Source organism: Musa acuminata, chromosome BXJ3-9 (genome assembly GCF_036884655.1).
Source record: "Musa acuminata AAA Group cultivar baxijiao chromosome BXJ3-9, Cavendish_Baxijiao_AAA, whole genome shotgun sequence".
NCBI lineage: Eukaryota > Viridiplantae > Streptophyta > Magnoliopsida > Zingiberales > Musaceae > Musa > Musa acuminata.
Window position 1 is genome coordinate 14,781,968 of NC_088357.1, and position 16,298 is coordinate 14,798,265.

General features: G+C 38.0%; 1 protein-coding gene across 6 annotated transcripts; it reads right to left on the reverse strand.

The window, feature by feature from the left end:
* Nucleotides 1–454: 454 nt before the first annotated feature.
* LOC135586160 (uncharacterized) lies at nt 455–6,560 on the reverse strand. Of its 6 annotated transcripts, none has more exons than XM_065168937.1 (6): nt 6,233–6,560; nt 6,066–6,127; nt 5,545–5,625; nt 4,985–5,432; nt 4,396–4,466; nt 455–1,711 (listed from the first exon to the last, which is right to left on the reverse strand). In XM_065168937.1, the coding sequence occupies exons 4-6, from the start codon at nt 5,386–5,388 to the stop codon at nt 1,698–1,700; spliced, it is 489 nt and encodes a 162-aa protein (XP_065025009.1). In that variant the 5' UTR covers nt 5,389–5,432; nt 5,545–5,625; nt 6,066–6,127; nt 6,233–6,560; the 3' UTR covers nt 455–1,697. The 6 variants fall into 6 exon arrangements, 5 of the variants coding, with proteins under 5 accessions (XP_065025009.1, XP_018686779.2, XP_065025008.1 ...); XM_018831234.2 differs by having other exon boundaries at nt 6,066–6,140; XM_065168936.1 differs by lacking the exon at nt 6,066–6,127.
* Nucleotides 6,561–16,298: the final 9,738 nt, after the last annotated feature.

A 16,298-nucleotide genomic window follows, 5' to 3' on the forward strand; every position in this document is an offset into this window, starting at 1 on the left:
ATGTGCAGAATAATAGCCCATTTGTGGGTTAAGTCAACTCAACTTGGTTAGCTGGATCGGAAGCTTATGGCCATCAACTTTGTCTCCCACCTCTTCTACTTTGCTTGGCTGTGATCCGAGTTTACTGTAAATGATGCTTGCACAAGTATGCAGCATGAGCCAACTTTGGGGGTATCCTATGAGAACTCTTCTCTCTCTCTCTCTCTCTCTCTCTGAGGTCGAGCAAAACACAAACCTCTTCCTTTTTCTCTTCAGCCTTGGATCTTCAAGCTTGACATATTTATCAGGATGAATAAGAGAGGACGAGGGATTGCAGACCCCAAAGCAACGAGAATTCCCAGAGACAGGATCGCACAGAAGACATGGATGATATGGATGTCAGATGGATCACATGTTATCCCGAGGCGGAAAAGCTGAAGGCAGCAACTTCTTCATCTGACATAACCTTATTTGCCTTGTGATCAAGATCGTCCGTGTGATATAATTTGTGTTGCCTCTTGCATCTGTCAAAAGGAGAGGAAGTGTAGGATGCATCAGAAGAAACCTGCGCAAGGTAATCCCAACTCCAGCACTTGACTCTTCTCATCTCTTCTACCACAAGGGACCAAATTTATGACACGATGAGACATAGCTCAAGATATCTAGTTATTATGTTCCAAGTACAGTAGAGAGTTGGTCTACCTAAATCCTCCTCCTGCCCCTAACTTTTGAGTGTTGTTGTTTGAAACCACGCAACAGAGAATTAAATGCAAACCATGTGCATGTAAGTGGTCTCAAAAACACTAGTACATCAACGAACAATGATGACACATTTCTCTCTCTAGCAAGAAACTTTAATGGCCCTTGTCTGGCTGAACTTGTGAGCAGAAAGAAAGGCTGTCAAAATTCAAAGAGTACATGTGATGTGCACCGGTTCAGCAATCCACTACCGAGTTAGGTCGAATGTGCTGGAGTTGAGGTTTCTTCTACTAGTGCGCTCCATTTGCAATGGATCCATCCGCAAGTCTCCTAATGGTATAAATCTCCTAGATAGATTTCATGGACTGATGTAATGAGGTCAGTGTGGAACAGAGGAGGACGGCAGACCACATTATAGTAGCACTTTGCACATCTTTCTGGGTAGATTGCAGTTGTGGACCAACAACGCCCCTGCGTCGCATGGTGTCCTGTCTCTCTTTCACATCTCTACAGCTGCAAATTCTCAATAACCATGCTATCGACGAACACAAAAACTGGAGCAGGATGAAGTTAACGATGGTCTCATCCGATCATGGAGCAATAGTTGTGATGACGCACATCCAGGGTTGAAATCTCCGGAGCCTTGGATTGCTGTGCATTTGCCTACTGGCATCCTGCCGTGCTTGACCCTTGTGGCACGGCACAGGAAGTCAGATGGATCCTCGTACCAAAGATAACAATTCACCAAGGAACAAACTACTCCAGCTTCAAGAAAGGTGCAAAGAATCCAAAAGGCATCGTAGCCTGGATATGTTCTCTGCTTGATCAACAGAAGATGATCTACCTAAATTACCCGTCCCAGGGTAACTTCTCTCGTGTTTCCATCTTTGCAACAAATCAAACTTCCATGCCAGAAGCTGGGGCTACAACATGGGGTTATCAAACACCCTCTGTAAAATCACCTAGGATCGACTTAAGATATGTTCTGGAAGTCGGTCTTGATGAACCAAACAGGAGCTTCATATGTCAGCGCCTGAAACGTGAAAATTCAACACAAACAATTTGCAGGGATGAAGACCTCAAATGCAAAAAAGTCAACACAGAACTATGTAAAACAAAACAAAAAACTACATCAAACTAATGTTTCTACTGATGTTGTCTGCAGATCACGATTAAGGATAAGATCAGAGAACACTAGAAGAAACTACAACCGAGTCTGAGCTCAAAGGGACATCGGAAATGATGGTCCAGCAGGGCATCATCACAATTGATTTCATGGGAATTTTTTCACCTTTCAGTCCCATGTACACCAGAAAAGGAAAATGCCCCATGGGTCAGTACCTGATGGATATTCGTCTCTTGATACTAAGCCAGTTTCTAATTTCATGGTATTCCCAGAAGCAAAAAGGAGTAATTAGTGATTCTTTTTAACTTTTATGCATTAAAATTTCACCTCAAAGTACCTTTGTATATATTTTCGTATATGGTATGTACTAGTGGTTCAAAAAACAGTTTAGTTTTGCTCTCAGTGTGCAGTTCTAAAAGTAATAGGAAAAGAAACAATTCATATCATTCAGATTCAGTTTATTTCCTATTGCCTCTTAAATGCAACTTATTATTGGCAAAACAGATAAATAATTCAACAGATGAGTGTCCTTCCTCAACTTCTGCATATTTTTGCACATATACAACTGAGTAATAGTTTATCTGTGTACCATTATCACCAAACAAATCAAATTTTCAGTGCAATCCTTCATCATATTTTATATTATCATGTAGCTTTACTAAATTCCACAGCATTTTCTTTTGTCTATTAGTATCCTTTAAATATATTGACAGTGCAATCCTTCAGATTGTCTGCTCCCCTATCCTTTGTAGACCATCAAGAGTAAACTGATAATAATTTATAAACTCCTTGCATGTCGAAAGCCAGTACCTTAATTTCATGCACTCTAGGATATACATGAATGTGAAGAAGAATGCAGCCAAAAGTCTGGCTTCAAAATTATTCTTTATGTAAATTTCAAGTAATTCTACATATGAAGAAATCTGTCCTCGGAAAACATAACTGAAAATAGCAAGACCCGACGGTACACCGTAAGTCAGAGATGACGATGTCATAGAAAATGAAAAGGCCTAGGAACTCTAATATGAACAAAGGTTTATACTTGTTCATTATTTTCATAATGATGGACACATTCAATCTGCTCCTGTCAAATTATCTTAGCAAGAAAATTATCAATCTCTAGAAAATGTAGTAGCTACAAGAGTCCGCAGACAGTTTACTTGGTATAATTAGGGCCTATTCCCTGCCTTATGCAGGAGATCTGTAGAACTCTAGGCTCTCAGAAAAGGCTGACTCGGTCAATAGAAACTAGGATGGAGAATTCATTTTAACTGTGGTTTCGTTTCTTGATATCTGTAAACAGATACCAATAAAATCAGAATGACAAACTAGAAAACTAAGAAGAATACGAGTATTAGCATTAAAAATCAGAATGACAAACTCGGACCCTTGGCAGCAGAAAGGCAGGTCCGAGTTCAACTTAATTAGGCAGGACTGAATTTCTCTGCTTCCATTAATTTATATCAATGAGGATTTTTTTTTGGCATGTATTCATGCAAATTCTAAACTCTGTTATAATGCAACTTGTTTATGATAACTCATTGGATCAGGTTGAAATCAAAGATTGATCAAGGGTGACAAAGTCCAAATTAGAACTTGAATTTCATTTTCACATGCCAAGTATCAGATAAACTATCATGACAAAAGTAGTTAAAAATTAGCCACCTAGCATATCATGTATGAAAGTGAAAAAGGTGCAAATTTGAGATAAACACATGGAGTTTTCTTCACCTAGACAGTTGACTTTGTTACTCATACTGTTGTACCGTCTGAAGCATTAGAAACTACAGTTATGAGGATATCCTATCTAAACAAAACAAGCTTTCTACTATGTACAGGCTAGTCTTTCAATTATAACTCATCCGTTCCTTATCTTGTTTGCAGCTAGCAACAGTGCCATGAGAAGACTTTTTGTTGATCTTGTTTCAAAATTTTAGTTCAAGAATGGCGTTTTCTGTTCCTATATAATACAAGAAAAAAATCATCTCATACAACTACAATTGAAGGACGACATGGACTGAAGCACAGATCAAACAAGTCACTGAATCACTTTCCAAGTATCTCGCTGGTATTCAGACCTTAAGTAATTGTGTTCAGAATCAAAGTTTTCCCAGCTACATCATCACAACAAATGCTGAAGTGAGTGATTTATCCTAAAGAATCACAAATCTAAATAGGAATGAGAATTCAAGCATATCTAGATCACTTTTCTTATTGAATATACGCATTAAGTAATATTTACAATGAGGTTAAATAATCTAACAAACTAATGCCTAGAAGCCAAAGTAGACTACTAACTGTGTCACAATAACCCAAAGGACAAATTAAGGGACTGCAAAGTACATAACCTACTAAGAAAAGCATATAAAATCTTTGTTGTCAGCAAGATATAAAAAGATGAATGATCTCTTTTGGGGAAAAAGAAAAAACTATGGCCTTGATAGTCCTTCCATGTTTCTCAATTGTATATGCAACATGACCAATCATGATCGAACTAATATCAATGTTCTACTGGGGCAAATCCCCAAAACTTAATAGATACATGTGTAAAACTAGAGCATGTAGTACACAAATAACCACCTTGTACTTACAGTGTACAAACAGACACAAGTAGGAAATGTCCAAAGAGCACACAGGGAATCCATCTTTAATGCAAATTTCACTGCCCAATAATACAAACATACAATGACAAGACATATCCAAGTATAAATCTAATGCTTGGAACCAAAATTTCCAGAAACGTAATGCAATCAAAATTTTCATTAAGAAATTAAGTTACAGTAGAAAGAGATAAGGGAAAGGCTGACATCTAGAAATCCCCCATATAACTAGCATATGCATAAAATGCCATGTATGTAAACCAAGAAGCTGAAAGGTATCCCACGAAAATATTGAAAATATTGCATGATAAAAAAATAAAATAAAATCGCATGTAAAAGAAGCTTTATGTTCAGAACTCTCGTCAAAGAGAAACTAAAATTAACCTAAAGTTCTTTAGTGATCATAGATGGTCACAAAATATATCTAGTCCCTAGCCTCTGGTTAATTCATGAGCAAGATAAGAATTGAAACAAAAGAAAGACAGGCAACTAAAACAAAAGAAGTGCACCATAAAGGATCTCAACCATCAGCAATGTCTCACAATGGAATGATAGAAACACAACAAAATCAGTTTCTCACTTGCACTCAACTCCAGCTTCAGCAGCCCGATGAGGCTTGCTCTTCCGCCGGCTCCCACTATGCCGAAAACCATTGGACCTTGTTAAATCCTCGTTTCTGGATTTTGATCCAACACCATTTTCCTCTATGATCGCATCAGAGTTCTCTTTTGCTTTTGAATATCTCTTTCGTTTCTTCCCAACCACCACTGTTGAACCCTTAAGCTCTTTGTTTGGTGCAGTAAGCTTCATATCATCTTTCCCTTCTACCGTTTCAGTGTCATCTACATCAATGTCATCCTTCAACGGCTTCTGAGGCCTTCCTCTTCTCTTATATACAGGGAGCACCTCTTGATCACCACTCCCTGGGTCCTCGTTACCAGTGGCCACTGCCAATTTCTTCCCCTTTCCTCTGCCTCGACCCATTAAACCCAAACAAGCAATTAAAACAACTCAGATGATTATCTATGCTGCAAAAGGAAAAAAAAAGATTAAGGGGAAATCAGCTTAAATCCTAGAAGAATTATATTGTTGTCGTTATATCTACAATAGCCACTAATAACCGAACTGCAATCTTTGCACCTTTAAGCTGTTATGCTACAATTTCCAGTAAGAAACCACCGATTGCAAGTTGCAGCAGAGAGGACATTAGCCAGGATAAACCTAATTACCAATACGGCATACAGAAGAACTCAGATCAAGCATCAAAAAGTCATATGAAGAAGCATCAAAGAGGTGAAATATGCAATGAAAATAAGAAATCCCATGTAAGAAACTAGATCAGAGACTTGATTGGGTGAAGAAGCAGCCAAGGAACTCAAGATGGACTCAGAAATTTCAAGAAAAAGAATTAAATTAGCAAACTGGGTGATAATAACGATAAAGCCGTGTTGATGACCATCAGAAACCAGAAATTAGACGACCATATCGCATGCAGAACAAAGAAAGACTGCTCTTTTCGGAGAAGTACGATCCTCGTCGACTCCACCACACGAGAGTTTCATCTGTGGATAGGAACATGCAGCTCCCAAAGAAGCACTTCCACAAGCCGCAGAGCAAAAGAAAAGAAGAATCAATTTTCAAGAAACATCTCGGATGTTCACCATCGAAGTATGCCAAATCCTCTCCGTCTTATAAGCTGAAATCAGAGCGCGCTCTTGAACCCCTAAAGTTGTAGTCTAACATCAAGAATAAAGGGAAAGAAACAATCTTGGGCATCCAAGTAGGAAAAATCGACGTCTTTGGGCGTGAGAAGTCTTAAAAAACTGACCTTCTATAACCATCCGCTGTTCACCATCACCCTCTAGCATCCATTTCCTCCGCATCTGATGAGTAACTAAGAAATCAACGTAGGAAGAATCAACAAGATGGGATTTTTGTGGTTCGACCAGCATAAAGGTGGTGAAAGATAGGTTCTTGGTGGAGAGAATGGAAACTCGATTCAAATTTGATGGAACAGGGGCTGCGATTTCCAGGAGGACGGAAAGGATCTGAGAGAAGCTGAGCAAAGAAACCAGCGGAAGAGAAGTATGTGTTGAGAAGATATTTCCGTTCTTTGGTTGGCCAAAGACAACAAGAATCTACCATAAAACAAAAGTGCCCACTCGTTTCTTTTATATATAAAAGTAAAAAATATATATAACAGTAATAAATATAGAAGCTTGATATTGGGAAGCTTTTTCATATTGACAATCCGTTCCTAATTACCATCTCTCAAAAAAAAAAAAAAAAAAAAAATATATATATATATATATATATATTTTTTTTTTAATAACTTAATTATCAATCATATTTTTATTTTTACAATAACTTATTTTATTCATCATAATCCTAACTGTATAGATACCGCTCCCTTACTTGGAATCCTAAAATAACTATTAGGAGATGACTATCTATGATCTCCTGCTATTATTTATAATCTTATTTTAATTTTTTTAAATATTTCTAATTTTTTTTTATAAATAAATATAAATAAATATATATTTTTTAATAATTCTCCGCTTCTTTCTCCTTTCTCCTACACTTATAATTGAAGAGTGGTTGGACGAAGCAACGACGAGAATGAAATAAGAGGGAAGAAAAAAAAATGATAATCATTGTAAATAGTAAAAAAAATATTTTAGCACGAGACAATCGACAACAAAGAAATTGTCAATAGTCAAAGGAGGGCCGTAAACAGTACGTCATGAGACTAGTTGATGAAATTATCAAAATAAAAACACCCCCCCCATTCGGATTCGGGTTGACGTGAATCAACCCACTCCGTTCATCGGTCGTTACGTAACGACAGAATTTCCCTCGGGGCCCACGTCGTTGGTTGCCTCCTGGCGAGTGGGACCCACGCTCGTGGGGAGATACCCCGTGGTAGGCACTGGAAATGGAGATCCGACGCGCCGGTCTCGAACGGATCGGTCTGGTGTTTTGGATCAAGGCGGTGAGCTCAACTCAACTCAACTCGGTGTTCCTGCAAAAAGAGAAAAATCCACGTTGCTTGGCGTACGGACGGCTCTGATCGCAATTAAATGTGGGAAGGGTGACGTTGGTCCGGTGATGCGTTCTTACGTACGGACGGAATAGGTGGCATGGGTTCCCACTCTACCGAACATATGATGTGGGCCATCGTGGCAGCTCAGCACCCTGACGCATATCGCTATCCCAGCAGAACCGAGAACGTAGAGATCCCCCCATGTAAGGTGGTTTGGAACTTGAATCTGGTCGAGTCCCCAACCCGTTCACTCATACATAACCTTCAATTTTTTAGTTGAGGAATCATCATTGCCTATTCCATAGAATGCCGCCATTAATTAGATAGATAAACAAATTTATGAATAATTCGATAGAATGTTCAGTAAACAAATGAGGTGCAGTTAATTTTAGCTAGCAGCTTACGAGTTAGTCGTGTGGCGGCGCATGCATTACCGAGGAAGGAGAAGGATCGCTACCTCTGCGACCGTCAAGTATATCGAAAGATTAAGAAACGGTAAAAGTATCTATATATATAAAGGTACCAGATAAATGATCGATGGGTTGAAGAAGATTAGTAAACGTGATTTTACTGCAAATAGCTCAACAAGTTTAATTCAGAAGGTCTAAAGGAAATAGACACGCTTCACGATCATCTGACATCTGCACATAACACATACTCTTTCACATCTTCATCCCAGAGACAAAAAAAAATCACCTAGGCTTCAACTTATCCAAGAAAAAAGGTGTCTTTGTTTTCGCACATATTCAGAGTTCTCAACGAGCTTCATGCTATCTAATATTTGAACAAGTCACCCTAAGCAGTTTTACTAGCATTCAGAGTCCTTGAAGATGGTGATTTCTTCAAGGTCTCATAAAAATCTTAGCGGAACATGCAAGGATACTGCCAAGAGCTAATCGTATGCTTTAACCCTTCCTCTATCGCTCAGCCAATTGTAATTGTACCTCGAGTACCTTCGATTTGTTCTCTGAACAGTGTATGACATGTATGATGGAAATATGCCTCTAGTGAACTTAAGGGATAACCCAAATCAGTTGTTACAAGAAAGGAAGGAAATCTTGCTCTCTTCTCTGGGACATGTATCTTCTGATTTAGGATGTGCAGAGACAATTTGATCACATGGGATACGGAGTCCAGTCCCAATTTTCACCGACGACAAGTCCTGGAATTCATCACCATTGAGACGGAATACTGTTAAGAGTGCCAAAGCCGCACTAACAACTTCCTTCTTATCTCTACGTGACCATTCATTATCATCACAGTTTTACTAAGACCCAATCCCTCATAAGCGCAAAACTTTTTGATTCCAAAATTCCAAAGTCACACCTGAAAACCTCAGCGGCTTCTTTGTACATTTTTCCAATCTTCCCACCGGCAATGCCATAATTGCAGAGAACATGATAGCTCTCAGTCAGTTCTTCATCATCGGAAAGGAACATCAAATCCTGGCGAAGAAATTAGATAATTTCACTTGGTTTCAGACCGATGCTCTCAAAGAACCGAGACGACATCGCCCTCCCAATGTTCTCCTCGTTCTCTACATTCTTCAAAAGCTTGGAAAGAAAAGAGAGTGCCTGCTCATGTGCTCTGAGTCAGTCAAGTCTATGCCTCTCGTGCCATGAAGGTAATCCATAAGAGTTCCCTGGACCTCGGCGATACCACGAGTAATACGATTACTAGTCTGTGATTCTCCAGAAGCTACATCAGCGCAAAAACCCCTGAAACCAATCAAAGACACGGAGTACGGTGATGAATAAGTGCTGCCATGGTCAAATATCGGATTTTTCGTAGAACGAAGTATATTTTTCGTATTAAAAGATGGGTTTTTGGTAGCAAGAACTCTGCTTGTCTCAAAACAACAAAGTAATCTGCTTGGCGATGCAGGGAGTTCCTCCAAACGAAATCGGCGAAGCCATCTGACAATCGAACTTCCAAGGGCGTAATTTGCAGAAAGAACAGAGAACAGAGCCAACAATCGAACTTCCAAGGGCGTAATTTGCAACAAAAAATGGAACGGTTACCTGAACACCCAAGGGATTTGAGCGTCTTCTGCGTTGCACATCTGCTCTTTCTTGCCTCTTCGAGTGTTGGGCTGACACCCATGTTCAGCCAAGATTTGTACATCCCATATCTCTATCTTCTTTTTTAATCTAATCTTAATTTATATTAGGAGGGTGTGAGAGCTATGAAAAAATAAAAAAAAACTATAGTAACGAGGGGAATACTGCAGCTAAATGATTCCAAAGAAAAAAAAGAGAACAAGACAGAAAAACAAGAGAAAGAAATGGAAGAAGACAAGAATAACGCAGTGAGACTGTTATCAATCATCTAGCAGTGTTCTCATCTCAGGTTAAATCAAATCTGCAGTAAATTCTTCCTGTGATTACTTGGGGGAGAATTTAGATATTATGCACAGTAATGTGATCCTTGTATCCTAGTTATTCTTTTGTGATTGTTTCTAAGGTTTTGGCAAGAGATTGATATTTATATATTCATTATTCTCATAGTGGATTATCTTTAGTTTGCCCCGTGGTTTTTACCTTTCACATTGGAAGGATTTTTCACGTATATCTTGGTATTCTATTTGATTATAATTTCGTTTAATTCTGCTGTATGTTATGGCCCGCTAGTATTTGTTCATATACAAAAGTTATTTCACTTTATATCCCATCAACTGGTATTAGAGTAGGGTTGTGGTGATTTAATTTTATATTAGAACATGAAGGCCAATAGTATTTTTCGCATGATTAGTTTAAATTAAAACAATTAGATGATATGGAAACCAAGAATGGAAGATCTCTTGTATTGCAAAGATTTGTATAGATCTTTGTAGGAGGATAGTGCAAAACCTACAACTATGACAGATGATGAGTGGAAGAGCTTAAATCGAAAAATAGTTTGGTTTATTCGACAGTGGCTTGATGATAATGTCTTTCACCATGTTTCTATTGAAATTTTTGCATATTCTTTTTGGAAAAAGTTGAAAGTCTCGATGAAAGAAAAACAACTGACAATAAAATTTTTTTGATAAAAAAACTTGTGAACCTAAAATATAGAGAGGGTGTTTTTATTGCTAAACATTTGAATAAAATACAGAGTATCATTAACCAGTTATCCTCTATGAAAATGTCTCTTGATGATGAGTTGCAGGCATTGTTCCTTCTCAGTTCATTACCGGAAAGTTGGGAGACACTAGTGGTTTCCCTCAGTAATTTTGCGCTAGATGGTGTTGTCACCATGAGTCAAGTAACAAGTAGTTTGTTGAATGAGGAATTGAGAAGAAAGAATTCAGCAACATCTCAAAATGATTCACATGCACTTATTGTTGATCTCGGATTTTGATGATGAAATCAATTGATGGGTTAATTGATCTAATCCATATTATTGAGTTAAGTGTGCAGGATTAACTACGATAACTAGAAAACATAAAGCAAGAATACCGGAGTCAAGATCGATGGACGTTTAAGAGTCCGAAGAATCGTCGGAGATGCTGCCGGAACCCACCGAGAAGAAATCGGGAACCTATCGAAATTTTCGGAAGTTCGCCGAAGAGATCGTCGGAGGTTCACAGAGATCACCGAGAAGGCTCGGCTACTCGTTAAAGTCATCACAAGATCGGGAGCTTGATGGGAGTCCGTCGGAAGAAGTTCGTCGGAAAGCTTGACTCGACGTTCGTTGTTGAAAGCTTGCTTAGGATGTGTTTTTGTTATGTAGTTCACTTGTAATTAGGATTAGGATTAAGAGACAATCCTATATCCTGGTTAGGGGCCAACTGGGCCCAAAGTCAGATATGGTTTGGGCTAAAATTAAGCCAAACCAATGAAATCGGAGAGCCAGGCGGTGGCACCGCCTGGCTGGGCGGTAGCATCGCCCAGCACCCGAGAGCTGGGCGGTGACACCTCCTGGGTTGGGCGATTGCACCTCCCAGCACCCGAACGCTGGGCGGTGACACCGCTTGGCTGGGCGGTGGCACCGCCAGCATCGGGAACCCAAAGAGAATTCAAATTTTGGAGCCCAAAATTTAAATCCTCTTGAGGCCTATAAATACCCCTCAAATCTCAGTTGAGATTACAACTTTTGAGAAGCATTTTGATTGAGAGAAAAGTCTTAGAAAGTCTTAGCAAGTCTTGTTCTCAATTTGCTAGAGAGTTCTCCTCCTTCTTTCTTATTGAAAATTTGTAAGAGGTTGAGCTGTTTGTAAAAGGTTGTAAGAGGGGTATTTACCCTTCCATTTCAAGAGATTTGCTAGTGGAAGATGGGAGCCTCATCGAAGAGGGGCCTCGCAAGTGGATGTAGGTCATTTGACCGAACCACTCTAAAATCGGCATAATCTCTGGTTTGCATTTCATTATTGCTGTTTACATTACTGCAAACCTTCTTACATGCTTTAGTTCCTTATTACCTTTGCTGTGCAACTTCAAGAATACGCTTTCAAGTTAAGTCTTTCAAGTTCCATTCTTATCATACGAAAGATTTTTCTAAAACCGAAGTTTTTAATCCGCTGCACTAATTCACCCCCCCCTCTTAGTGCCGCTCCGATCCTAACAAGTGGTATCAGAGCAAGGTTATCTCTCATATTTGGTTTAATACCCAAGAGAGATGGCTTACTCCGGCATGCACTAATTCACCCCCCCCTCTTAGTGCCGCTCCGATCCTAACAAGTGGTATCAGAGCAAGGTTATCTCTCATATTTGGTTTAATACCCAAGAGAGATGGCTTACTCCGGCATGCAAGAGGGCCACTCTATTGCACGACCACCTTTGTTTAATGGGTCAGATTACACATATTGGAAGACTCGCATGAGGATCTTCCTCATTTCTATGGACTTTGAGCTTTGGTCTATTGTTGAAAACGGATTTCAAAAATCTTCTCTTCCGATGAGCGAATGGAATGAATCGGAGAAGAAGGTTTTTGCTTTAAATGCAAAGGCTATGAATGCATTGTTTTGTGCACTAGACAAAAATGAATTTAATCGTGTTTCAATTTGTGATTCAGCCTTTGATATTTGGAGAACTCTTGAGGTCACTCATGAAGGCACTAGCCGAGTGAAAGAGTCCAAAATCAACATCCTTGTGCACTCTTACGAACTTTTCCGAATGAAACCAAGTGAGTCCATCGGAGACATGTACACCCGGTTTACGGATGTCATCAATGGACTCAAAGCTCTTAGTAAAGATTTTACTAACTTTGAACTAGTAACTAAAATCTTAAGATCTCTCCCTAAAAGTTGGGATCCAAAAGTTACGGCCATTCAAGAGGCCAAAGACCTTAAAGCATTCCCTCTTGAAGAACTCATTGGGTCTCTAATGACCTACGAAATGACATGTCAAGCTCATGACGAGCTCGAGAACCCCCTTCCAAAGAATAGGAAGGATATGACACTCAAATCACAAGAACACCACTTAAAAGGAACATCAAGTGATGAGGACAGTGACAATGACATTGCACTTTTGACTCAAAAATTTAAGAAATACTTAAGAAAGAACAAATTTAAAAATAATACAAAAAATAAATTTGAACAAAAGAAGGACCAAGTGATTTGCTATGAATGTAAAAAACCGGGACACTACAAGAACGATTGTCCTCAAGCCAAAAAGAGAACATCAAAGAAGAAGGCGCTCAAGGCAACGTGGGATGATTCAAGCGCATCCGAAGAAGAGGAGTCCAACACCGAGCAAGTTGCTCATTACGCGCTAATGGCTTTAGGAGAAGAGGTATGTGATTTATTTAATGAAGATTTATCTTTTGAAGAACTCTCTATCGCTTTTCATGAATTATTTGATGAATGTAGAATTGTTAGCAAGAAGTTAAGTATCTTAAAGAAAGAGCATGCTTTACTACAAGATAAGTTTGAGAATCTTCAAACTCCTCCATGCTCTAAGTGTGAGCATTTAGAAGCAATAAAAAATGAAAATTTACTTCTTAAAGAAACCTTAAACAAGTTTAAGGTTGGTAGCAAAGGATTAGATATGATCCTTGCACACAAGGGTCACATCGCAAATAGAAATGGAATTGGATTTGTAAAAGGATTACATCAAAATCCTACCACTTTCATAAAAGGACCTACATTACATGTTTCCTCTTATATGAAATGCAACTTCTGTTGCAAATCCGGACATGTTGCCTACAAATGTCCATTTAGGAAAATTAGTTCACAAAAATTAATATGGGTTCCTAAAGGAACTATAAAGGATTCAATAATAAATAACAAAATTAGTGGGTCAATTTTTGAGGCACCCAAAATCAAATGGGTACCTAAAAATCATCCTCTTTTGTAGACAAACCCATAAGCTAGGAGCAAGAGATGGTATCTCGATAGTGGATGCTCAAGACATATGACTGGAGATCCATCTCATTTCTCTATGCTCACTAGCAAAGAAGAAGGGTACGTCACCTTCGGAGACAACAACAAAGGCAAAATCATTGGCAAGGGAACTATTGGTAACAAATTTAGTTTTTCCATTGATGATGTTTTACTAGTTGATGGATTGAAACACAATCTCTTAAGTATTAGTCAACTATGCGATAAAGGTTATATCGTTAGATTTGAATCAAATATGTGCATTATTGAAAAACCAAATCATAACATGACTATGATTGCTTTAAAACAAAATAATGTCTATACCATCAATCTTGATGAACTAGGTAATGAAATGTGTTTCTCCGCCGTAAATGATGATGCTTGGCTTTGGCATAGGAGATTAGGTCATGCAAGCATGAAAACAATATCTAAAATCTCATCTCAAGAATTAGTACGAGGGATTCCGAATATAAAGTTTATTAAGGATAAGGTATGCGATGCATGTCAACTAGGCAAACAAATAAAAACAAGTTTCAAACCAAAAAATCAAATTAGCACCACTAGACTATTACAATTGATCCATTTGGACTTATTTGGACCAATTGATACAACAAGTCTAGGTGGAAGCAAATATGTTTTTGTGATTGTGGATGACTACTCTAGATACACTTGGACCTATTTTTTAGCTCACAAAAGTGATTGCTTCAAGTGTTTCTCTAAGTTTTGTAAACTCACTCAAAACGAAAAAGGCTTCATGATTTCATCAATTCGGAGTGATCACGGTGGTGAATTCCAAAACCGTGACTTTCAAAATTTTTGCGAAGTTAATGGGTACAATCATAACTTCTCAACTCCAAGAAATCCTCAACAAAATGGAGTAGTTGAAAGGAAAAATAGAAACCTACAAGAAATGACAAGAACTATGTTAAATGAACACAGTTTACCCAAATATTTTTGGGCATAAGCCATAAATACGACTTGTTACATCATGAATAGGGTCTTAATAAGACCATCTCTATCAAAAACTCCCTATAAATTATGGAATAACAAAAAACCAAATATTTCTTATTTTAAAGTTTTTGGTTGTAAATGCTTTATTTTAAATGAAAAGGATGCCCTAGGTAAATTTGATGCTAAATCCGATGAAGGCATTTTTCTTGGTTACTCCTCCATTTCTAAGGCCTTTCGTGTCTTTAACAAAAGGACCTTAGTAATACAAGAGTCTATTCATGTAGTTTTTAATGAAATTTCTGATTTAAAGAAAAATGATTTTGATGATGATCTTGGTTTTGATAATTTGAATTTAAACGAACCCCCTCCTTAGCCATTTGAATGCATCTTCTTCCGAAATTTCTTTACCCAAAGAATGGAAGTATGTAGATGCTCATCCAAAGGAGCTAATTATAGGAGATACAACAAAAGAGGTTCAAACTCGTTCTTCTTTCAAGAATTTTTGTGCTAACGCCGCTTTCCTTTCTCAAATTGAACCTAAATGCATTGACGAAGCCTTAAAAGATGATTTTTGGGTCATTGCAATGCAAGAAGAATTGAACCAATTTGAGAGGAATGAGGTATGGAAGCTTGTTCTTAGACCAAGTGACCACTTAGTCATAGGTACTAAGTGGGTCTTTAGAAACAAGCAAGACGAAAATGGTATCGTGGTTAGAAACAAGGCTAGATTAGTGGCCAAAGGTTTCAACCAAGAAGAAGGTATCGATTACGAAGAAACTTTCGCTCCCGTGGCTTGATTAGAAGCCATAAGGATGCTCCTTGCCTATGCTAGTAGTAATAATTTTAAACTATTTCAAATGGATGTCAAAAGTGCTTTCTTGAATGGTTTTATTTCCGAAGAAGTATATGTCGAACAACCTCCCGGATTTGAAAATTCTCTTCTTCATAATCATGTATTCAAATTAACTAAAGCTCTCTATGGCTTGAAACAAGCTCCTAGAGCTTGGTATGAAAGGCTTAGTTCCTTTCTTATTTTAAATAATTTTACCAAAGGCAAGGTTGATACTACATTGTTTATTAAACATTTTGAAAATAATTTTCTTATTGTGCAAATTTATGTTGACGATATTATTTTTGGCTCTTTGGATGAATCACTATGTGAATCATTTGCCAAATGTATGAGTCATGAATTTGAAATGAGTTTAATGGGTGAATTAACTTTCTTTTTAGGATTACAAATCAAACAACTTAGTGATGGTATATTTCTTAACCAATCCAAATATAAATTAGAATTGTTAAAACGATTTAACATGGATAATTCAAAAGCAATAAACACCCCTACGAGTACTGCGACTAAGTTAGATATGGATGAAAATAGTGAAAATTTCGATCAAAAAACATATAGGGGAATGATAGGTAGTCTACTCTACCTCACCGCGACTAGACCAGATATTATGTTTAGTGTAGGACTTTGCGCTAGGTTTCAATCTAATCCTAAATTATCTCATCTAAAGAGTGTTAAAAGAATATTTAGGTATCTTAAAGGAACTCCAAATTTAGGATTGTGGTATCCAAAATCTGAAAAATTCGATCTAATAG

Bases quoted from the DNA above. Each gene is read 5' to 3' on its own strand.
- LOC135586160 (XM_065168936.1), bottom strand. From the start codon at position 5,388: ATGGGTCGAGGCAGAGGAAAGGGGAAGAAATTGGCAGTGGCCACTGGT. The intron at 4,467-4,984 runs GTGAGAAACTGA...ATTATTGGGCAG, and splicing joins GAAGCTGGAGTTGAGTGCAA to TGAAATTTGCATTAAAGATG.